The sequence below is a fragment of the Cetorhinus maximus genome, chromosome 12 (assembly GCF_964194155.1).
Source record: "Cetorhinus maximus chromosome 12, sCetMax3.hap1.1, whole genome shotgun sequence".
Classification (NCBI taxonomy): Eukaryota; Metazoa; Chordata; class Chondrichthyes; order Lamniformes; family Cetorhinidae; genus Cetorhinus; species Cetorhinus maximus.
The window spans coordinates 124,021,198-124,044,894 of record NC_135890.1 but is presented as its reverse complement, the minus strand read 5'-3'; the positions used below and the strand labels follow the sequence as shown (position 1 = coordinate 124,044,894).

Sequence of the window (23,697 nt, the reverse complement as noted above, 5' to 3'; positions counted from 1 at the left end):
TGGTCTAGTGTCTCTGAACTTGGAGCAAATAAACTGATGGAAACTATGAAGACCTTTTATGAGACGATGGCAAATGCAGTTAGAAATTTGAGATGGGCATTGTATATATTTTTTTTCCAATTTTCTCCTTACCTTCCTTGAAGATGTTAACTAATGCTAGGTACATTCTACGACCATCGTCAGTCCCCTCTTAGCTTATCCAAGTGGCCGTTCTTCTTACAGCGAGTGATAGCAGGGTATTCACCATGGTGGGAGGAGGGCTATCACTGCCAACCCTGTTCTCTCCAGATTACCACATGTGCATTTGCTTTGCAGCATTGACACTGGACAGTGATCAGGAATGGGGGCTTACAAATTATTTTTTATTTACAGCATTCTTGTCTTAGGTCATTGGCAGAATTGATTGCCCAAAATACATATCTTGTGTAATATTTTAATGAGTATTGTGAGAATATGATGTTGTGACAATAACACTCGAAAAAATATGGTGCTGGGTGCTAAATATTCCTACATGCAAGGTATCCAGGAAGGATGGAGAAGGGATGAAAGGAGGAGGGTTGCAGTATTAATTTGTGTGAATATTACAGTACTGGAGAGGGAGGTCATTCTAGAGGGCTCAAGAACAGAATCTATTTAGTTAAAGCTAAGAAACAATAGAGGTACCATTACACTACTGGGTGTATTCTATAAGCCACTAACTAGTGAAAATGGTGTGGAGGATTAAATTTGCAAGCAAGTGACAGGTGCAAAAAGGGGAATGAGGTGAATCAAGTATCAGTAGGGGACATTTTGGACAGCGTTGATAGTGTCATAAGATTTTAGGTAAGCTATGGAAAAGGACAAGAAGAAATCCAGGGTAAAAATAATTAATTGGGGGAAGGTAAACTTAGAACAGAAGAAATAGGAACAGGAGTAGACCATTCAGCCCCTCGAGCCTGCTCTGCCAATCAATAAACCCATGGCTGATCATCTTGTGTTTCGATTTCCACATTCCCATCTACCCCCAATAACCTTTGATCCCCTTGCCTAACAAGGATCTATCTACCTCTGCCTTAAAAATATTCAATGACCCCACCTCCACCGCCTTCTGAGGCAGAGAGTTCCAAAGTTGCACAACCCTCTGAGGGAAAAGATTTCTCCTCATCTCTGTCCTAAAAGTGCGACCCCCTAATTTTAAAACAGTTCCCCCTAGTTCTGGACTCTCCCACAAGAGGAAGCACCCTTTCAACATCCAAGGCCATTCAGGATTCTGTATACTTCAAGCAAATCACCTCTCACTCTTCTAAACTCCATTGGAAACAAGCCCCGTCTGTCCAACCTTTCCTCATAAGACAGCCCATTCATTCCTCATTCCAGATCCATTCTTCACTTAACTTCAGTGGAGTGAGGATGGATCCGGCCCAGGTAATTGGAATAGAAGATTGGCAGACAAAGCTGTACTGGAACAATGAGCTGCCTTTAAAGAGGAGACGGTTTGGGTAGAGTTGAGATACATTTCCATGAAGGGCAAAGGGAGGACAAAAATCTAGAGCCTTCTAAATGATGAAAGAGATAGAAAGTAAAATGAAGTAGAAAAAGGGTGCATATGACAGACGCCAGGTTGATAATATAAGTGAGAACCAGGTTGAATATCAAAAGTTCAGAGGAGAAAAGAGAAAAGAAATGAGAAACATAAGAGTATGAGAAGAGAATGGCAGCTGTAATAAAAGGGAATCCAAAAGTCTAAAGGCATATAATTAGCAAAAATATAACAAAAGGCTGGATGGAGCCAATTACAGACTGAAAAGAGGATTTATACACGGACCTGAGGTCATGGCTGAGGTATCAGATGGGTACTTTGCAATTTTTTTAAACCAAGGAAGAAGATGCTGCACAAGTCATAGTGAAAGAGAAAGTAGATGAGAAACTGGGTGGGCTAAAAACTGATTAAAAAGGTGGTGATGGATAAGCTGGCTTTGCTTAAAGCTGATAAGTCACCAGGGCCAGATGAGATACATCAGGGATACTGAGGGAAATAAGGTGGAAATTGTGGAGACACTGGCCATCATCTTCCAACCTTCCTTAGATATAAGGATGGTGCCAGAGCATTGGAGAATTGCAAATGTTACACTTTTGTTCAAAAAAGTGTGTAAGGATAAGCCCAGCAACTGCAAGCCAGTCAGTTTAACATCAGTGGTGGGAAAGCCTTTAGCCAAGACAAAATTATCAATCACTTGGGCAAATGTGGATTAACTAAGGAAAGGCAGCACGGATTTGTTAAAGACAGATTGTGTTTAATTAACTTGCTGGATTTATTTTGATTGAAGTAACAAAGAGGATTGATGAGGGTAATGTGGTTGATGTGTATATGGACTTCCAAAAGGTGTTTGATATAAAGTGTCACATGACAGGCCTGTCAGCAAAGTTGAAGCCCATGGAATAAAAGGAACAGTAGCGGCTAGATGTGTAATTGGCTGAGTGACAGGAAACAGAGTAGTGGTGACAGGTTTTTTTTTTGGACTGGAGGAAGGTATATAGTGATGATCCCTATGGGTCGGTATCAGGACCACTGCTTTTCTTGGTCTATATTAATGACTTATCCTTGGGTTTAGGGCAGAATTTCAAAATTTTAGATAACACAAAACTTGGAAATATTGTGAACTGTGAATAGGTTTGTGGTTGACTGCGAGAAGGTGTAGACAGACTGATGGAATGGCAGATGAAGCTTAATGCAGAAAGAGTGAAATGATTCATTGGGGAGAAAGAGGAGAAGCAATATAAAATAAAGGATGCAATTCTGAAGAGGGTGCAGGGGCAGAAGGACCTGGGGATATATTGGAAGAAATTGTTTAAGGTGGCAGAGCAGATTGAGAAAGTAGTTAATAAGTTATTTCGGATCCTGGGCTTTATAAATGAGGGCAGAGTACAAAAGTGAAGAAGTTATGTAAACCATTATAAGACACTGGTTCGGCCTCATCTGGAATATTGTGTCCAATTTGGTGCACCACATTTTAGGAAGGATGTGAAGACATTGCAGAGGGTGTAGAAAAGATTTGCGAGAATGGTTCCAGGGATGTGAACTTCAGTTAGTTAGATGGATTGGAGAAGCTGGGGCCATTTCCCTTGGAGAAGGGAAGGTTAGAACCATAGAACACTACAGCACAGAAAACAGGCCATTCGGCCCTTCTAGTCTGTGCTGAAATATTATTCCACTAGTCCCATTGACCTGCACCTAGTCCATAACCCTCCAGACCTCTCCCATCCATGTATCTATCTAATTTATTCTTAAAACTTAAGAGTGAGCCTGCATTTACCACGTCAGATGGTAGCTCGTTCCACACTTTCACCACTCTCTGAGTGAAGAAGTTTCCCCTAATGTTCCCCCTAAACCTTTCCCCTTTCACCCTAAAGCCATGTGCTCTCGTGTTTATCTCTCCTAATCTAAGTGGAAAGAGCCTACTCGCATTTACTCTGTCTATACCCCTCATAATTTTGTAAACTTCTATCAAATCTCCCCTCGTTGTTCTACGCTCCAAGGAATAAAGTCCTAACCTGCTTAATCTTTCCCCGTAACTCAACTCCTGAAGACCCGGCAACATCCTAGTAAATCTTCTCTGCACTCTCTCAATCTTACTGATATCCTTCCTGTAGTTAGGCGACCAGAACTGCACACAATACTCCAAAGTTGGCCTCACCAATGTCTTATACAACCTCACCATAACATCCCAACTCCTATACTCAATACTTTGATTTATGAAGGCCAGTATGCCAAAAGCTTTCTTTACAACCTTATCTACCTGTGACGCCACTTTCAGGGAATTATATATCTGAACTCCCAGATCCTTTTGTTCCTCCGCACTCCTCAGTGCCCTACCATTTACTGTGTATGTCCTACCTTGGTTTGACCTTCCAAAATGTAAGGTTGGAAGAAGATTTGATAGAAGTGTTCAAAATCATGAGGGGCCTGGACAGGGGAAGAAACTGTTTCCATGGTTGAAGGGTTGAGAACCAGAGGAGACAGATTTAAGGAGATTGGCAGAAGAAATAAAGGCAACATGAGAATTTTTTTTTCATGCAGCATATGGTTAGGATCTAGAGTATACTGCCTGGGTATGATGGTGCTAGTTTCAATTGTGGCTTTCAAAATGAATTGGGATAATTATCTGAAGAGAAAATGTGCAGGGCTACGGAGAAAAGGCTGGGGAATGGCACTAGTTGAATTGTCCTTGCAGAGAGTTGGCACAGACACAATGGGAGGATTGGTCTCCTGTGCTGTAACCATTCTATGATTCTATGATAAATGTTAAATGTGAACTTTGTACTATTTCTCATGGTATTTTGAATTTTCAGATGTGAACAACTGGAAAGAGCTTTAACTGAAGCTGGTAATCGTATTCGAGACCTAGAGAACAAGAACTACTTAATGGAAATGCAGTTGGTGGGTAGAAGCCCTTGAACAATAGAAGGAAAATTTTTATGTATAATTTGAAGCAAGTATTATAGTCAGAAACTTTGAGGAAACTGACATTTGGCTTAAGTGAAGACCATATAATAATTTGGAAAGCATTTGTACAGTGAATAGAACCTGAAAAGTATTTAAATAGATTACAGCAGCCAAACAAAAGCCAGTAATAATTTGCTAACTTATTTATTCAAAGTCACTTCATTTCCCACTGTTCAAGATTACTCTTATACTTTTGGTTAGGCTGATTGGCCAGGACGCTATGACGCAGTTAATGCCACGTCTCATGCATTACAACAGCGTCTTGATGAAATGCGAAAAGACAACAAGGACAAAGATAATATGATCAACAAACTCAATAGCAGGGTGAAAGGCCTGGAAGAGGCTTTTGAAAAAGCTTACAAACACTCTGATAATAAAGACGCCAGAATGAAACAAGAGCACAAAATATTACAGAATGTGAGTTTTGAATTCACTTACATGGATTGAGTTGACTTGAGAGAGTCACAGAGTCAGTATTTGTACTTCTCTGTTTCTCTTGTTTTATTGCAGAGTTTTTGCAGGAGTGCTCCATCCTTTAACAGAATTTGTAAATGCAGTATTTTATTTTTGGTTCAAATGTAAAAGCTAACCTCCCTTTTCCATTGCAGCTGCTTACAGAATATGAGTCACTAGGAAAAGAACACGAACAAGTAAAGGTAATTTCACATTCATTTGCTAAGCTTGGGAGGCTGCAACGTGAAAGTTATTGTTTATTGCCCTAAACCCAGGTGATTATCCTCACACGAAACATATAAATGTTGACACAGTTTTTTGTACTGTCAGTATTTCTTTTTCTTCTTGACTAGGAGACTTTGAATACTACAGAAGATAAACTAATTGATGCAAATTCGCATATCTCTGAGCTGAAAAGGTTAGTTGAGTAAACCTTGATTATGTTACATAATGCTGTAAAGCTTCTCGGGAAGCTTAACACAATTTTTTTCAATGCAGTTTTGAAAGTGAGTGTATATACTCGCCTGCAATGATGTATGGAAAATTTATATTAGAGTAAGACCAGGCCACAGAAATCATGGTCATCACAGATATTCCTTGCAGTTAGCCCCATTAATACTTTTCATATTGCCATGGTTACCTCCTATATTCTTTTGCAAACTTTATCCTTATTTTATAATTACCAGAATTTGAGAGCAGGGCGTTCTCTGGTTGCAGTTGGCTAGTAGCCATCCAGTATGGAGGGGTGCAATTTGTGGAACATGTACTTGGTACGGCGAATATGACATCAGTCTGAATTTGTAAATTCTTTTAAACAGGACTTTGATAATTGGTTGAAAAAGCATACTACTGGGTATGGGGACTGAGCAGGAGATTTGGGTTAGACAAGGAGGACGCATCAGAAGTTTTACTTAACATTGTAGAACAATAGGTTGGTGGTGCAGCTCAGAGGTGCTGTCCCACTGCTTATTAGTCTGCAACTTCCTGCCAGCATTTCTCCATTAATGAAGTTCTAATCATGGTTGTGAATCAGGAGGTAGGGCAGAGGTCAAACATTTCCCATTTGGGAGGTGAACATCAGCACAAGTTCCTTTTCCCTGCTTTGCTGTAGCTTCTAATGGTCAGTTTGTTGACTAGTAAATGTTACATTAAAGACTTGTGTGCATTTGAATATGTAATTTTTGAGATAAAAACAGAAAATGCTCAAGTGATGCAACTTTTGAGGGTGGGTTTTAGTTAATTGAATATTAACAGAAGCTAAATTTGAAGTAATCATTTTATCTTACTAGTCATGAAAGTGTTCATTCTTGCATTTCAGGGTTGTTTCGAAACTTGAGGCTCAAATTCGACAAGTAGAACATGAGAGAAACTTTATGAAGGTCCGATCCAGTGCACACAGCTGTTCACGGACATCAAGCAGTAGGTAAAAACATTTGTTTTTCTAAATAAAACTTAAAACAATGTATCCCATCTACTGATTATACCATCAAGTGAACTAATAGGTTTTCATTTTTTTAATATGATGGCTAATGCAAAGAATTTATTTTACATACTTTGAATGTTGGAACATTGGTGACAGCTTTCCATCTTGTAAGACAATGGTTTGTGCCATGGTGATCAACTCTTTATTAAACATTGCTTGGTGCAGCTCAGGAGCCCCACCCTGGCATGACGTGTCTGCTGCATTTGCTGCAGAGGAAGCAAGTGGCCTGAGAAGGTGCACGATTCACTGGCCCCTGTTTTCTCTGGGCCCCCACTTCTTGACCAGCTGAGCTTTTCATTTCCGGTCGCTTCTTCCAATGCCCTTCCAAACAGTCAGCCTCTAGCGGTCACAGCCATCAGCAACTGTTTCCCAGTTGTCAGTGTCAATATCCACCATCTTCATAAGTCACTTGTAGGTGTCCTTTTAGCCAAGGTATGGATGCCCAGGAGTTTGTGACCCAGTGACCAGTTCACTGTACAGAAGGTTTTTGGGCCGACGTCTGTCATCCATTCGATGAACGTGGCCGAGCCAGTGCGGACATCGTTGGCTTAACAATGAGTGTATGCTGACGGAATTAGCAGACTCCAGGACTTCTGGGTTAGTGACTTTGTCCTGACAAGAGATGCTGAGGATATGTCTGAGAGCCGAGGTGGAAACTGTTCAGCTTTTTCTCCTGCCTTGAATATGTTGTCCAGGTCCCACCACTGTAGAGGAGTGCACCGAGGACACAGGCTTAATTGATAACATTTATTGGATTATTAAGGTTTAAATTAGTGGTGGTGAGAGAATGCATTAATTTAATTCAAAATTAAGACAATAATTAATTAGTTACTTAAGTTATAATAAAGATAGCAGGACAAGTGATGTGCTGCAGCTGAAGGATGTGGGAGCTCCTGGTGCTAGTGTGATCCAGGGCAAACACGCCTACAGTAAGTGTCTGCACCTTGTGGAGCTTTGACTCAGAGTCATTAAGCTGGAGCCGGAACTGCGGACACTGCGACATATCAGGAAGGGGGAATGTTACCTGGAAACTTTGATCCAGGAGGTGGTCACACCCCTTAGGATAGGGCATTCTGTTTTGGTCAGTGGTCAGGGACTGGAGGGTGTGAGTGTGTGTGGCAGATCAGGGGCTCAAGAGGGTAGAAGTGGAGGAGCCTCTTCCCTTGCAGTTGTCCAACAGGTTCAAGGTGCTTGTAGCCACTCTCCCCCATGAGAGTGGGGACTGCAGGTATATGAGCAAATTGATCGTGGCACCAAGGCACATGGAGCCATTCAAGTCGGGGGAAGCTAACAGCAATGTAGTGGAAGTAGGGGATGGTATGGTGAGGGGGATAGACACAGTTCTCTGTAGTCAAGAGTGAAGGTCCTGAAGGCTGCGTTGCCTGCTCAGTGCCAGGGTTCAGGACATCTGCTCAGGGCTGGAAAGGAACTTGCAGTGGGAAGGGGAGAATCCAGTGGTTGTGGTCCATGTAGGTGCCAAAGACATAGGTAGGACTAGGAAGGCAATTCTGCTTAGTGAGCATGAGGAGCTAGGGGCTAAATTTTTTTTTAAAATCTCTATTATTACCTGAGCCACGAGCAAATTGGTAAAGGGTAAATAAAATTAGAGAGTTAAATGCGTGGCTCATTAAGATTGGTGTGGGAGAATTGGGTTTCGATTCCTGGGGCACTGGCATCCGTATTGGTGGAAGTGGGAGCTATACCATTGGGACAGTCTTCACCTCAACTGTGCTGGGACCAGTGCTCTGGCGAGTTGTATAACAAGGGCAGTGGAGAGGGTTTTAAACTTAATAGTGGGGTTGAGGGAAGATGTGAGAAACTAAAAGAGGATAAGGTAAGAGAGCAGGATAGCAATAAGGGAAATGGTTATCAGAGTGTGTCAGGAAGGAATAGAGCATACAAACATAAGAGCGCACCAGCAGCATTCTACCTGAATGCACACAGCATTCGCAACAAGGTAGATGAATTGATGGCACAAATAGAAGTAATCAGATATGACCTAATTGCCATTCCAGAAAAGTGACTGCAGGATGACCAATCACAGAATTTTAACGGCACGGAGGGAGGCCATTCAGCCCATATTGTCTGCACTGGCTCTCTAAAGGAGCATTATGACCTAGTGCCATTGCCCTGCCTTCTCCCTGTGCCCCTGCACATTGTTTCTATTCAAATAATCATCTAATGCCCCATTGAATGCCTCATGAACCTGCCTCCGCCACACTTCCAGGCAGCGCATTCCAGACCCGAATCGCTTGTTGTGTGAAAAAGTTTTTTCTCGAACCACATTTTTTTTCTTTTACTAAACACTTTAAATCTGTGCCGTCCTATTCTTGACCCTTTTATGAGCAGGAACAGCTTCTCCCTATCTACTCCAGCCCCCTCATGATTTATATCAAGTCTCCTCTTAGCCTTCTTCTCTCCAAGGAGAACAGTCCCAACCTCTCCAATCTATCCTCATAGCTGAAGCTTCTCATCGCTGGGACCATTCTTGTAAACCTCTTCTGCACTCTCTCCAATGTGTTCACATCCTTCCTATAATGTGGTGCCCAGACTGTACACAATGTTCCAGCTGAGGTGTAACGAGTGTCTTATATAAATTCAGCATAACCTCCCTGCTCTTGTACTCTATGCCCCTATTAATAAAGCCCAGGCTACTATATGCTTTATTAACGGCTCTCTACCTGTCTTGCCACCTTCAATGATCAATGCATATATACACCCAGATCTTTCTGCTCCTGCACCCCTTTCAAAATTTCACCCCTTATTTTAGATTGTCTGTCCATGTTCTTCCTACAAAAATGCATCACCTCACGCTTCTCCGCATTGAACTTCATCTGCCACCTATCTGCCCACTCCACCAACTTGTCTATGCCCTTTTGAAATTCTACATTGTCCTCCTCACAGTTTACAACACTCCCAAGCTTTGTATTATCCGCAAACTTTGAAATTGCCCCAGCACACCAAGATCTAGATCATTAATATATATCAGGAAAAGCAAGGGTCCCAATACCGACCCCTGGGGAACCCCACTACAAACCTTCCTCCAGCCCAGGAAAATCCATTAACCATTACTCTCGACTTCCTATTTTTCAGTCGATTTTGTATCCATGTTGCTATTGTCTCTTTTATTCCATGAGCAATAACTTATCTCACAAGTCTCTTTTCAAATGCCTTTTGAAAGTCCATGTATACCACATCAACAGCATTACCCTCAACGACCTTTTCTGTTACATCTTCAGAAAACTTCAAATTAGTTAGCCAAACATGATTTCCCCTTTAGAAATCCAAGCTGACTCTTCCTTACCAACCTATATTTTTCCATGTGACTACAAATTTCTATCCCGAATAATTGTTTCAAGAATCTTGCCCACCATTGAAGTTAAACTGACTCGTCTATAATTGCTGGGCTTATCCTTACAATCTTTTTTGAGCAAGGGCATAATATTTGCAATTCTCTAGTCCTCTGGCACCTCCCCTGAGTCTAGGGAAAACTGAAAACTTATGGCCAGTTCCACTGCAACTTTTACTCTCACTTCCTTCAATATCCTTGAATGCATCTCATCTGGATCCGGTGCCTTGTCAACTTTAAGTACCGACAGCCTATTCAACACTTCCTCCTTATCACTTTTGAACCCTTCTATTGACAGAGTTTCCTCGTCTGCCACCATGGCCTGGGTAGCATCTACCTCCTTGGTAAAGATGGATACAAAGTATTAATTTAATACCTCAGCCATAACCCCTTTGTCCATGTGTAAATTCCCTTTTAGGTCCCTAATAGGCCCTACTCCTTTTACCACCTTTTTACTATTTATATGCCTATAGAAGACTTTGGGATTCCCCTTTATGTTGGCTGCCAGTCTTTTCTCATAAACTCTCTTCGCTTCTCTAATATGCTTCCCCCGACCTCGAACCTCCTGTAATCCTCTTGGTTCTCAATTGTATTTTCTACCTGACACCTGTCATAAACACATTGTTCTTTTTTATCTTAATTTCTATCTCCTTTTTCATCCAGGGAGCTCTGGATTTATTTTCCCTACCTTTCCCTTTCGATGGAATATACCTTGACAGTGCCCGAGCCAATTCTTTTTTGAAGGTAGCCCATTGTTCAGCTACAGTTTTTCCCACCAATCTTTCGTTCCAGTCTATCTGTCCCATCTCTGTTCTTGCCCCATCGAAGTCAGCTCTTATCCAGTTAATTATTCTTACTCTGGATTGTCTTTCATGCTTTTCTATCATCATCCTAAAACATACAATGCAATGATCACTGTCTCCTAAATGTTCCCCCGCTGACTCTTGATGTACTTGGCCCATTTAATTTCCAAGAACCAGGTCCAACAGTGCACCTATTCTTGTTGGATTGGACACATGCTGCTGTAGAAAATTGTCTTGAACACAATCTAGGAACTTTTGCCCCTCTCCACCCTTTACCACTGTCCCAGGCTACATTTGGGTAATTAAAGACCCCCATTATAACTACTCTACAATGCTTGCATCTCACTGCAATTTCCTTGTAGATTTGTTCTTCTACGTCCTCCTCACTATTTGGTGGTCTATAGACTACATCAAGCAATGTAATTGCACCCTTCTTGTTCCTTAGCTCTAGCCAAATTGATTCTGTCCTTGAACCCTCTGGGATTTCCTCTTTCTCCAGCACAGCAATGCTTCCCTTAACCAATACATCCACCCCTCTTCCTTTCCTGAACACCTTGTAACCAAAGTTGGGAACTGAAAGTTCAAGAGTATTCTGCATTTAAGAAGGATAAGCAAAAGGGAAAAGGAGGTGGGGTCGCACTGTTATTAAAGGATGGGATCAGTACATTAGAGAGAAAAGAGCTTAGATCAGAAGATCAAGATGTAGAATCAGTTTGGGTGGAGCTAAGAAATAGCAAAACAGCAAGGGGCAGCAAACTTTGGTAGGAGTTGTTTATAGGCCATCATATGATAGTGGTAATGTAGGAGTCAGTATTAGTAGTGCATGTGACGAGGGTAATGCAGTAGTCATGGGGGGACTTCAATCTACATATAGATTGGGTAAACCTAATTAGCACTAATGTTGAGGATGCCAAATTCCTGGAATGTATGAGTGATGGTTTTCTAGAATAGTGTGGAACCAACTTGAGAACTGGCTATTTTAGATCTAGCATTGTGCAATGAGAAAGGGCTAGTTAATTTTGTTGTAAAGGAGCCTTTAGGGAAGAGTGACCATAATATGCTGGAATTTTACGTGAAGTTTGAAAGTGACGTAGTTCAATCTGATACTAGGATCTTTAATCTAAACAAAGGAAACTATGAAGTTATGAGGGTCAAATTGGCTGAGGTAGATTGGGGAACTGCATTAAAAGGTACAATGCTAGACAGGCAATGGCTAGCATTTAAGGAATTAATACATGGTTTGCAACAAATTTAGATTCCTTTAAAGCACAAAAAGCCAGCGGGAAAAGCTATCCAACCATGGCTAACCAGAGAAGTTAATGATTCTGTTAGATCAAAGGAAGAGGTATATAAAGTTGTCAAAAATGTAGTAAGAATGAGGATTGGGGGCAATTTAAAATTCAGCAAAGGAGAACCAAGACATTGATGAAGAAAGAGAAAATAGAATATGAAAGTAGATTAGCGAGGAACATAAAAATGGACTGTAAAAGTTTCTATAGGTATGTAAAAAGGAAAAGGTTAGTAAAGATAAATGTGGGCCCATTACAGGCAGAGAATGGAGAATTTGTAATGGATAATAAGGAAATGGTAGAGAATCTAAACAAATACTTTGTGTCTGTCTTCATGGAGGAATACAAAAAATCTCCCTGAAATATTGTGGAGCCATGGGACTAGTGAGATTGAGGACCTGAATGAAATCAGTATTAGTAAAAATGTAATGCTGAAGAAATTAATGGGACTGAAAGTTGATAATCCGCTGGACCTGATGATCTACCTCATCATTGAAAGAGGTGCCTGTAGAGATAGTGGATGCATTGGTGATCATCTTGCAAAATTCTATAGATTCTGGAACGGTGCCTGCAGATTGGAAGGTAGCAAATCTAACACCATTACAGGTCGAGTATCCTTTACCCAAAACCCTCGGAGCTGATTGCGTTTCGGATTTCAGCTAATTTTGGTTTTTGGATACCGCATATAGGCTTAGGCCTACTGATATTACAAAGGCCAAAGCCTAGGGGCTATAGTCTAAAGTAAATAAAATGGCTAGGTAAGTAAGATATACCCCATTGAATAATAAATACAGGGTGCAGTTGGAGATGTTCGTGTCAGCTCGGGTCGTCTTGTCTCTGGTCACAGACTTCCCGTGCTAAAGGTCGACGAGGTTCACAAAAAGCACGGTGTTTGAATGTGTTCAGTTTTCGGATTTATGGATAAAGGATACTTGGCCTGTATCCGAGGCAGCAGGGCCATGCCTCATGCTCCATGCCTATTCTTGCATTGAAATCCTCCAATAGGTGAAGATGTACTGACTTAGGGATTCAAGCTCCTTATAGAACAGACTTGCAGTGGCTGACCAATGTGACATGTTTGGCCCTCACCCTGATGGAGACAGCCCGTAGCACCCATTCTCCACATCAGTTGAATTGGGTTTATCACTCATAACTGCTGTCTCCTGTGTTGTGTTAATGTTCTGCAGCAAAACTGGAGTGTCCTCTCCAGGTCACAAGTCTGGGCAAAATTTACAGAGACCCTGGACTGCTCATGTCCCCAGAGCATTAGCGTGGGCCTCTGGATTACTAATTCAGTAACATTACCACTATGCCACCATCTCTCTGGCTTGGTTGCAGGAGTTGCTAGAAGGATGACATATTTAAACATCAGTCCATCTTTGGGCTCTACTCCAGATTTTTTGTCAGGGCTTACTCCCTTTAACGTTCAACTCTCCCAAGGCATCCACAAGGCTGTGGAACTATTCACTCATAGCAGAGAGTTTGATTCATGAATACCAGGATGTGTCCACATGCCAGTGGGCCTCACACTGCATGTCCAGGGGCTAAACCTCCTCTGAGTTCCTTTGAAGCTTTAGCCTGGGGCCGTGAGGTACTCAGTTTCCGTCTGTCACTTTGAGGTGGCACAGCTGAGGACTTGCCTATGGAGAAGCTGTGTACTGACAGGGAGAGACTTATACTTTTGGCTCTCTTCATATTGCTGCTAGCCACTGGTGTGGGCTGAAAATGAGAAGCAAACTAGCACACGAAAGCTAAAAGCATGCTAACTCTCTTCACCCACACATGCATCACATCGAGCTGTTGGAGACAGGTTGGAATGTTGACACACTGTACTGTCGCAGTGGTAAGGGACAGGTTTGATTCCCTGAATGTGCTGAATATATGGTCACCAGCCCTCCTCTTGTAGAAAGGAACTGATCTAAGACCAGGTGCTTTTCTAATGGAAAACTGGTTATACTAGAGGACTAGAGTTACTTCGCTATCTTTTAGCTTCTTCTAATGTCTGATTCAAAGCGAGACTGAAGGCCTGAAAGTAGGTCATCCTCCCTTGTTGAAACAATTCACATTTGGTTCAGGTAACAGAAGTGAATTTACTCTCCATGGAAAAATTCTTTCTTTAGTTGTAAATTCTAATCATCCACAAAATCCAGATTACTCCGAATGAACAGTGTGGCTGCTGCATGTGCCGTTATAATTGTTTCTTATAAACCTCATGCTCTTGATTTTACTCTGTTTGTGCTAAGGACAAAATGTACAATTTCTTTAAAGGGTACTATCATTATTAGAAATAATCTCTGGAATTTAAGTTTTACCTCAAAGCCTTACAATTTTGTGTAGTGGTAAATGAGGTGGTCTGGCATGATAGTGCACTTCCCAGCAGGAGTCTTAAAGAAGAAAAATAAAGTTTTGTAATATCCTCTTTCATGGAAAATCTGTTATGTGCAAATGTTGTGAAAGCATGGGCAGAATTTTGCCCTTGATGGGCGGGCTCGGCGGGAGTGGTCAGGAAACCGACCGCTGCCTGTGATTGAACAGGACCACGATTTCACGCTGGTGGGTCTGTGCAGGGGGCGGAGGGGTGGGTGGAGAGGAGGTGGGGGGGAGACAAGCGGGGGGATGAGAGGGGACAAGCGGGCCGAGTGCAAACTTCGCGTATATGCATGAATGAGGGCTTCATAATCACCGAGCTGCCTCATGGGGATGAAGCGTTGTTTAAAAAAAGAAAATAACAAAAATAAATAAGTAATAAAACACGTCCCCTCATGTGACTCTGTCACATGAGCAGGGACATGTTATTAATTAAATTTTAAAACTTTTATTTTTAATTGCTTTTGGAAACCTCATCCCTGCCTTAACAGGCCTTTTAATTGTTGGCGGGCATGCTGCCGGCTCCGGTGCGCGACTGTCGTGCGACTGCGTGGTGACATCGGCACGCTCGGCCGATGTCATTTGACACTCAAGCGGGTCAGGCGCGCACCCGCCCGCCAAGCAAATATTTCTGCCCCATGTCTACCCTATAATTCAAAGAATTTGAACATAACATTTTTGTGTAGTATTACTTTGAAACATTAACTTTTAGACTGGTGGCATCAGCCCAATATGACTTGCCTCTGGACCAGCTAGATTTTTGTAACTTTCCCTGTAACTGCTGTATAGTGAGCTGCAGGCAAGGCCTAACTTAATATCACAGGTACTTTCAAGAATGATTTTATGTAACATTGTAATGAACTGTGAACTATATTTCCCTCTCTGTTTGTTGATGTATGAATTGAACCATGTACAGTGTCACTCCTTCAGGCAAGCACAAGCTAATTTTGAAATTATTTTTTTCAACCTCTTTTTGTCTTCTTTTCAGAGCTGAAATCTAGAGCAAATGTTGACTTCTCTCTATCAACAAAACTAAGTCCTGATTCCTGGCCCCTCCAGTAAAGTTCTCCCAAGAACCATTTTTCTCAGTGAGAAAATTATAGAACTAGGGCCAGATTTAAATAATTTGGGCTATGACTGGCTTCAGTGGATTTTGTAATTGTGGAGGGAAGCACAATGGTGTGAGTAGCTAATCAGCAAATTTGTTAAACTTTGACCTGATTGCATCATGAGAGTGGCAGGCCATATTCTGACCCAGTTTTTGGATGTTAGAAATAGAATCAACACAGCAGAAAAAAAAAACTTGTTCCCACTTGAGACAATTTTTCTGCTGATACACTCCTAAGTTACTATATTCTGAACATGAAAATTTAGAATATAACTTGAGAGTTGGACAGTCCTTCACATTCAGACTTTTTAAGATCGCAGGTTATTGTAGATGGCAATGATTATAGGTAGAATAACTTTTGTTTATACCACTATTTGTTGTAATTGAAAATATGAATTGCAAAAATGGTCTGATCATTATTTTGATTTAGTTTTTGTGGCCTTCCTGAATTATTCTCTTAATGTGTTACCAAAAACAGCCTTTTCTATCATCCTGATGAAAATCATTCTCCTACAAAAACTGCTCCTGATGATGTTGCAAGACGCAAGTGGCTGACTCCAGGTTCTGACTATTCCATCTTCACAGGACAACCCTTAGAAAGTAACTGCAATTCTTCCAGCAATGAATTTGGGGAGACCCACCTGCAGCCCAGAAGGTCAGCTAAATGTCCTTATGCCAGTTTCGGCTTTGTGTGCTGTTAACATTTAACCCAAAAAATATTTTAAAATATGATAAGGTGTGTTACTGCATTATTTTATTATCATTTCATACTATTTCTTTTAAGAGACTAATAGATATCCTATGGTGTAGCTCAAAGTAAGTATGATGTAAGAACAGCAGTGTTATACCACATATACAGTGTATAGGTTAATTTCTTGCCAATATAACGACAAGGCTAATACAGCCAATCATCTCAGTTCCAGGTCATCACTGCAGGAGTTCCTCAGGGTAGTGTCCTAGCTCCAACCATCTTCAGGCTGCTTCATCAATGACCTTCCTTCCATTGTAAGATCAGAAGTGGGGATGTTTGCTGATGATTGCACAATGTTCAGCACCATTCATTTCTCCTCAGATACTGAAGCTGCCCATGTCCAAATGCAGCAAGATCTGAACAATATCCAGGCTTGGGCTGACAAATGGCAAGTAACATTCACACCACATAAGTGCCAGGCAATGACCATCTCCAGCAAGAAAGAATCTGACCATTGCCCCTTGATATTCAATGGCATTACCATTGCTGAATCCTCCACTTTCAACCTTCTGGGGGTTACCATTGACCAGAAACTGAGCTGGGCTAGCCATATAAATACTGTGGCTACAAGAGCAGGTCAGAGGCTAGGAATTCTGTGGCGAGTAACACACCTCCTGACTCCCCAAGGCCTGTCCACCATCTACAAAGCACAGGTCAGGAGTGTGATGGAATACTCTCCACTTGCCTGGATGACTGTAGCTCCAACAGCACTCAAGAAACTTAACACTATCCAGGACAAAGCAGCCCGCTTGATTGGCATCCCTTCCACAAACATTCATTCCCTCCACCACTGATGAACAGTAGCAGCAGTGCGTACCATCTACAAGATGCACTGCAGGAACTCACCAAGGCTCCTTAGACAGCACCTTCCAATCCCAGGACTGTTACCACCTAGAAGGACAAGGGTGGCAGACGCATTTATTCTGGGAATAATACCGAAGACTTGTGCCCCAGAACTTGCCCCGCCCCTAACCAAGCTGTTCCAGTACAGCTACAACACTGGCACCTACCCGGCTTTGTGGAAAATTGCCCAGGCATGTCCTGTACACAAAAAGCAGGACAAATCCAACTTGGCCAATTACACCCCCCCTCCCCCACACATCAGTCTACTCTTGATCATCAGTAAAGTAATAGAAGAGGTCATCAACAGTGCTATCGAGCGGCACTTGCTTAGCAATAACCTGCTCACTGACGCCCAGTTTGGGTTCCGCCAGGGTACTCAGTTCCTGACCTCATTACAGCCTTGGTTCAAACATGGGACAAGAGAGCTAAACTCCCAAGGTGAGGTGAGAGTTGACTTTGACATCAAGGCAGCATTTGACCGAGTGTGGCATCAAGGAGCACTAGCAAAACTGGAGTCAATGGGAATCAGGGGGAAAACTCTCTGCTGGTCGGAGCCATACCTAGGAAGATAGTTATGGCTGTTGGAGGTCAGCCATCTCAGCTCCAGGAAATCACTGCAGGAGTTCCTCAGGGTAGTGTTCTAGGCCCAACCATCTTCAGCTGCTTCATCAATGACCTTCCTTTCATCATAAGGCCAGAAGTGGGGATGTTTGCTAATGATTGTATAATGTTCAGCACTATTTGCGGCTCCTCAGATACTGAAGCAGTCCATATCCAAATGCAGAAAAACCTGGACACTATCCAGGCTTGAGCTGACAAGTGGCATGTAACATTCGCGCCACACAAGTGTCAGGCAATGACCATTCTAGAGAGAATCTACCCACCGCCCCTTGATGTTCAATGGCATTACCATCACTGAATCCCTCACTAGCAACATCCTGGGCGTTACTATTGACCAGAAACTGAACTGGACTAGCTATATAAATACTGTGGCTACAAGAGCAGGTCAGAGGCTAGGAATCGTGCAATGAGTAACTCACATCCTGTCTCCCCCAAAGCATGTCCACCATCTACAAGGCCCAAGTCAGTAATGTGATGGAATACTTCCCACTTGCCTGGATGAGTGCAGCTCCTACAACACTCAAGAAGCTGGACACTGTCCAAGACAAAGCAGTCCGCTTGATTGGCACCACATTGACAAACATTCACTCTCTCCACCACCGATGCACAGTAGCAGCAGTGTGTACCATCTACATGATGCACTGCAGGAATTCACCAAGGCTCCCTGGACAGCACCTTCCAAACCCACGACCACTATCACCTAGAAGGACAAGGGCAGCAGATAGATGGGAACACCGCCACCTAGCAGCTCCCCTCCAAGTCACTCACCATCCTGACTTGGAAATATATCGCTGTTCCTTCACTGTTGCTGGGTCAAAATCCTGGAACTCCCTAACAGCACTGTGGGCGTACCTACACCACATGGACTGCAGCAGTTCAAGAAGGCAGCTCACCACCACTTTCTTGAGGGCAACTAGAGATGGGCAGTAAAGGCTTGCCCAGCCAGCGAAGCCCACATCCTGTGAATGAATAAAAAAAACATGGGAACACCACCACCTGGAAGTTTAGAAGTTCCCCTCCAAGCCACTCATCAGCCTGACTTGGAAATATATTGCCATTGCTTCACTGTCGCTGAGTCAAAATCCTGGAACTCTCTACTGTGCCTCACTTTGTGTGTACCTACACCACATGGACTGCTGCGGTTCAAGGAGGCAGCTCAACACCACCTTCTCAAGGGCAATTAGGGATGGACAATAAATGCTGGCATAGCCAGCTATGCCCACATCCCATTAACAAATAAAAACAATCGTAATTTTTGTGTAAATGGTACAGCAACTTCAGAATCTGTCGTCCTTGCAACTTGCTTTCCTAAATATTTTTATATCATCAGCAAATTTGACCACAATACACTCAGTCCCTTCATCCAAGTCATTAACATAGATCATAAATAGTTGAGGTCCCCACACTGACCCCTGTGACACTAAACTAGTTACAGTTTGCCAACCTAAAAATGACTCATTTAAGTGATTCTTTGTTAGTTAGCCAATCCTTTAACCACACTAATATATTACCCCCAACTTAATGAGCTCTTATCTTGTATTGTAACCTTTTATGTGACACCTTATTGAATGCCTTTTAGATATCTCAATAAACTATCTTTACTGGCTCTCCTTTATCCACCCTGTTGTTACATCCTAAAGATTTTTAATAAATTTGTCAAACACAATTCAATCAAGCAGAGTCAACATGATTTTATTGCAAATGTTTAAATGTCTTGCTACTGCTTCTTTATGCATTAAGCTTCTTTAGCATTTTCCAAATATCAGATATTAGTCTAACTGGCTTTTAGTTTCCAGATTTCTATCTCCCTCCTTTCTTGAATAACGGTGTTACATTTGGAGTTTTCCAATCACTGGGACCTTTCCAGAATCTAGGGAAGTTTGGAATATTACAACCAATGCATCCACTATCTCTGCAGCCACTTCCAAGACCCTAGGGTGGCGATCATCGGGTCCAGGGGCTTGTCAGCCTTTAGCCCATTTGTTTTCTCTAGTACTTTTTCTCTAGTGATGATGATTTTAAGTTCTTCCTTCCCTTTTGCCCCTTGGTTTTCCCCTATTATTTATTGGGATGCTTTTTGTATCTCCTACCTTAAAAACAGATACAAAATACTTGTTCAAAGCCTCTGCCACTTCCTTGTTTCCAATTATTAATTCCCCAGTCTCGTCCTTTAAGAGACCAGTGTTTACTTTAGCTAGTTTCTTGTTTTTTTTCTATTATTTCTTCCTTTTTTTGGTCATCCTTTGCTGGTTTCTAAAATCTTCCCAATCTTCGCAGCATTGTACACCTTTTCTTTCAATTTGATACCATCCTTAACTTTCTTAGTTAACCACAAAAGGTTCATCCTTCTTGTAGCGCCTTTCTTTCTCATTGGAATGTATCTTTGTTGAGAGTTATGAAATATCTCCTTAAATGTATGTCACTGCTTCTCTACCTTTTTAACCTGTACTCCCAGTCTGCTGCAGCCAACTTTGTCTTCATATCTTTGTAATTGCCTTTATTTAAGTTTAAGACACTCGTTTCAGACCCAAGTTTCTCATCCTCAAACTGAATATGATATTCTGTTATGTTATGATCACTCTTGGGCTGCATATCAGTGGCATTCAATATTGGGTACTGGCTTTCTTAAAAAGATAGTGTTGCAACAGTAATGATGTGTAACATTCGGCAGAACCTAAATATCTTGTTTGGAAATTTTTCCTCTGTTTCCCTATGCCTTGTATAACTAGGTGGCTCTCTGCTCTTTGCTGTCTTGTCAAACCTCCATTGATAGCAAGTGTATGGATTCACTCTTAAGAAAAATATCAAGTCTTGCTGTTCCTATACTACTCCTCATTCTTCTACTTCCCAAAATGCAACAGTTTACACTTCCCTGCATTCAATTTTTTCAGCCATGCATCTGCCCATTTCACCAATCTATGTCATCCTGAAGACTGCCACTATCCCTCCTGAACTGCAAACTTTGAAATTGTGCTTCATGTATCCAAGTCCAGTTCATTATATCAAAAATGCCTAAAAAGTATCAAGTGCTTGGAGATGTCCTAAGTCATGAAAGCTGCTGTATGCCAAACCTCAGTTTTGTGTATATTTGAAACTTTAAAGTAAAATAAATTGCCTTGTAATTAAAAGTGAATTTCTAATTGATTGCCAAATATACTACATTCTGCTATTCTATACCTATACTAAGGTTCACAACAAAAGTTACAGTATCTTCTGATCATTATTTCTGTCCCTGTGGAAGAAGTGTGAATTGGCATCATCCAGAGCTGAACTCTGGATCCGATTAAGTATTGTTGTTTGGAAATCGTGGACTGTTATGGTCCGCTTTAATCAAGGTTGAGTCCCACTAATTTGCGATTTTACTTGCCGTCCTTATAGTTAAATTGAAGGTCTACCTTGGATGGGAAAGCAGTGATATTCAATCCAATCCTCCAAAGGTTCTCAGTATTGATGCATACTGATCTGTCAACCTTTTGAGCTAATTTTTAGTTCTGCTGTGTAACTGTTGTCCTGGGTCAGTTCCTTGAAAAGAACTGATTAATGAAGGTAGTATTTAGAAAAACACCAATAACTGTTCTGGGTACCCTACAAGCATATTTATGTTAGGGTTGATTTAATATATTTTTTTAAAACTATGTATTAAATGATTAAATCATCTTTCCTTTTGCTGACTAGAAGCATTTTAAAGTTTCATTTTTTAAAAATTGAACAACAGTAATTGCAGCAAGTTTTTGTTTTATTGAAGTTTATAAAACTAGATATTGCAGTGGAGCAAGATTTAGGGGTTGGTAAAATACATTGAATGCCCTCTTTGTGCTAGGTCACATTGTTTTCACTGCATAAACCAGAGAAAACAACTATTCTCAATGGATTGATTATTCATTGCCAAAAATGGCTCCTTGTGTTATATCAAATATATAAAGGAGCCATGGGACATGATTTCTGTTCCACAATACTTCAGAACTCAGAAGTGATAAAGTCAAAAGTGAATTACACTTGGTGCCATGAACAGAAACAGATTATATCTAATGACTGTTTATCATATAATTTGGTGATGCAAATGTAAGGTAATTGAAATGCTGCAAATTGGATGTAAAATTTTATTCTAAACTAGTTGATTACATATAGGGAGCCCAGATAACATCGTAGTCTTCAGACGAAGGAAGGTTGGAGAATTAGATACAATTTAGACTAATTTTACAGTGATATATTTTATATTTCCATTATAAATTCCCATGTTGAAAATTATAATGGAAACTATGCAGACTTATCTTGCTATAATTGTGCTTTCCTATTCATGGCAGCACCATTGGCTTCCTCCGCAGTTCCCACCACCACTGGTGAGAGGTTGTCATTACAGCCTGACAAATTTACATTGGCAGTTTCCATTATAAATGCGGAAATAGGAATTTATAATGGTAAAAGTCAACAAAATGCACATAGACTTAAAAGTTTTAACATGTGTATGATGGGATCTAAGCTGTTTGACTGCAGTCACTTCACTGAAACTTTTTCTTTGCCCATTGTTCTCAGTTATTGCACTAACTCCAGGAAAACTCTTTCCGGAAAACCTGACTTGTGGTATAAATATTGCTGTACAAATTTAAAGTTAAGGTCAAGATACTTGTGTTAGTTTTAACTTCCAAAAATGGCAGAAGGCTTGCAGAACCACAGATGATACTTAGAAATGAAATCTTTTTCTCTTGTTAATTTGCTTAGGTTCCATTCGCCCCCAGAGAAGGATCGCCCCTGTAGTCAGCAAGACCCTTCAAATGATTTGGAGGAACCAATTCCTCCTGTTCTGAAAGCACTGCAAAGGCTTGATGCCAGAAATGTGTCTGAAAGCTTGAGAGTGCAAGCTCCAATACATGATGTCTCCGAAGCGGGTGATGGCACAAGTAAGGCCCATTTATTCCGCTTATCTTGCTACACTTTGTTTGCTGTTCAGCCAACTACGTTAGGATTGGAAACTAAATCCGTTAAGCTTCATTTTTTAAACTAATGTATAGATTTCTTGGGATGTCATTATATAATCGCACAATGTCACAATAATTGGATTCCTGTTCTTCAGACTTTAATGTGAATTCTCTACCCAATGCATGTCAATATATCCTACTCTCATTGCGAGTGAATGAGCTCTTTTACCACCACTATCGTAATTATGGTTGCAGGTTAAAGCATGTGTCATTATATTACATAGGTAGGAGAGAGGTATGTCAATTAGTGGAGGATGATGCATTTTAAAAAAAAACACAACAGTAATTATATTTTGAATGGAAGGAGGCTCTGTGTTTTGGTAGAGCAAAATTATTTGGGTACAGGTTCACGGCATTAAAGGCGACACCCTGGGTTGATAAGGCTATAGAAAAGCTGAATTTTGTCTCAGCATTCGGATATAAACGGCAAAATGAATGATCAGATTATATAAAGCTGTGAGAGGTCTCAGAGCATTGAGTGTAGCATTGGACTCTGAACTAGGAAGAGTATTGAGGCTTTGGGCAGGTTACAATGCAGGTTCACTGGAATGCTGTCTGGTATGAGGAAATATAATTTTTTTTTTTTATTTGCTCACAGGATGTGGATGTTGCTGGCTAGGCCAGAATTTATTGCCCATCCCTGTGATGAAAAACTTGATAAATTTGGTCCTTTTTATATTAGCACATTGAAAATTATAGGGCGATTTGGTAGAAGTGTTTAAAATTCTGAAAGAAAAAGACAAGGTTATAAGATTCCAGTAGTCGAGGTATTTAGAATGAGAAAGGTAAGAAATTTCTAACAGAGTGCAGGCAAAATTTTGTCATGGAGAGAATTGTGAAGATGAAAATTGTGAGGAATTCACTTCCAGTGTTAGTGCTTGAGACAGAAAATGTATCATTCAAGATTAGTTTGGTTTGCTAGATGAAGGATAAGGGGTTGAAAGAATATAGGAGCAAGGTGGATAAATGAAATTAGATGTATTTGTCCATGTGGAGGATAAACACCATGTTGTAATTTCTGTGTGTTCCTGTGTTTAACATTTTTTATATAACGGTTTAATATTCTCTGATGTGACGATATCTTGTGTGCTCCCTCTTATGCGTACTGTTTCTTTTGCACAGGCTCTTGCTTTCTGACTTGCTCATTGCCCTCCTTCCTTTCTGAAAGCTC

At 41.1% G+C, this 23,697-nt stretch overlaps 1 protein-coding gene across 8 annotated transcripts in view; it reads left to right on the top strand.

The window, feature by feature from the left end:
* The window catches only part of mphosph9 (M-phase phosphoprotein 9), an 84,180-nt gene that overhangs the window by 30,735 nt on the left and 29,748 nt on the right, over window positions 1–23,697 (top strand). For all 8 annotated transcript variants that reach the window (XR_013578244.1, XR_013578245.1, XR_013578248.1 and 5 more), the window contains 7 exons: window positions 4,330–4,417; window positions 4,685–4,900; window positions 5,092–5,139; window positions 5,290–5,354; window positions 6,255–6,359; window positions 15,814–15,990; window positions 22,270–22,448. Coding sequence is in view for 2 of the 8 variants with exons in the window: in XM_078554584.1 (XP_078410710.1) it covers window positions 4,330–4,417; window positions 4,685–4,900; window positions 5,092–5,139; window positions 5,290–5,354; window positions 6,255–6,359; window positions 15,814–15,990; window positions 22,270–22,448 (878 nt within the window). In the remaining 6 variants the exon portion in view is untranslated. The remainder of the gene's footprint in view (window positions 1–4,329; window positions 4,418–4,684; window positions 4,901–5,091; window positions 5,140–5,289; window positions 5,355–6,254; window positions 6,360–15,813; window positions 15,991–22,269; window positions 22,449–23,697) is intronic.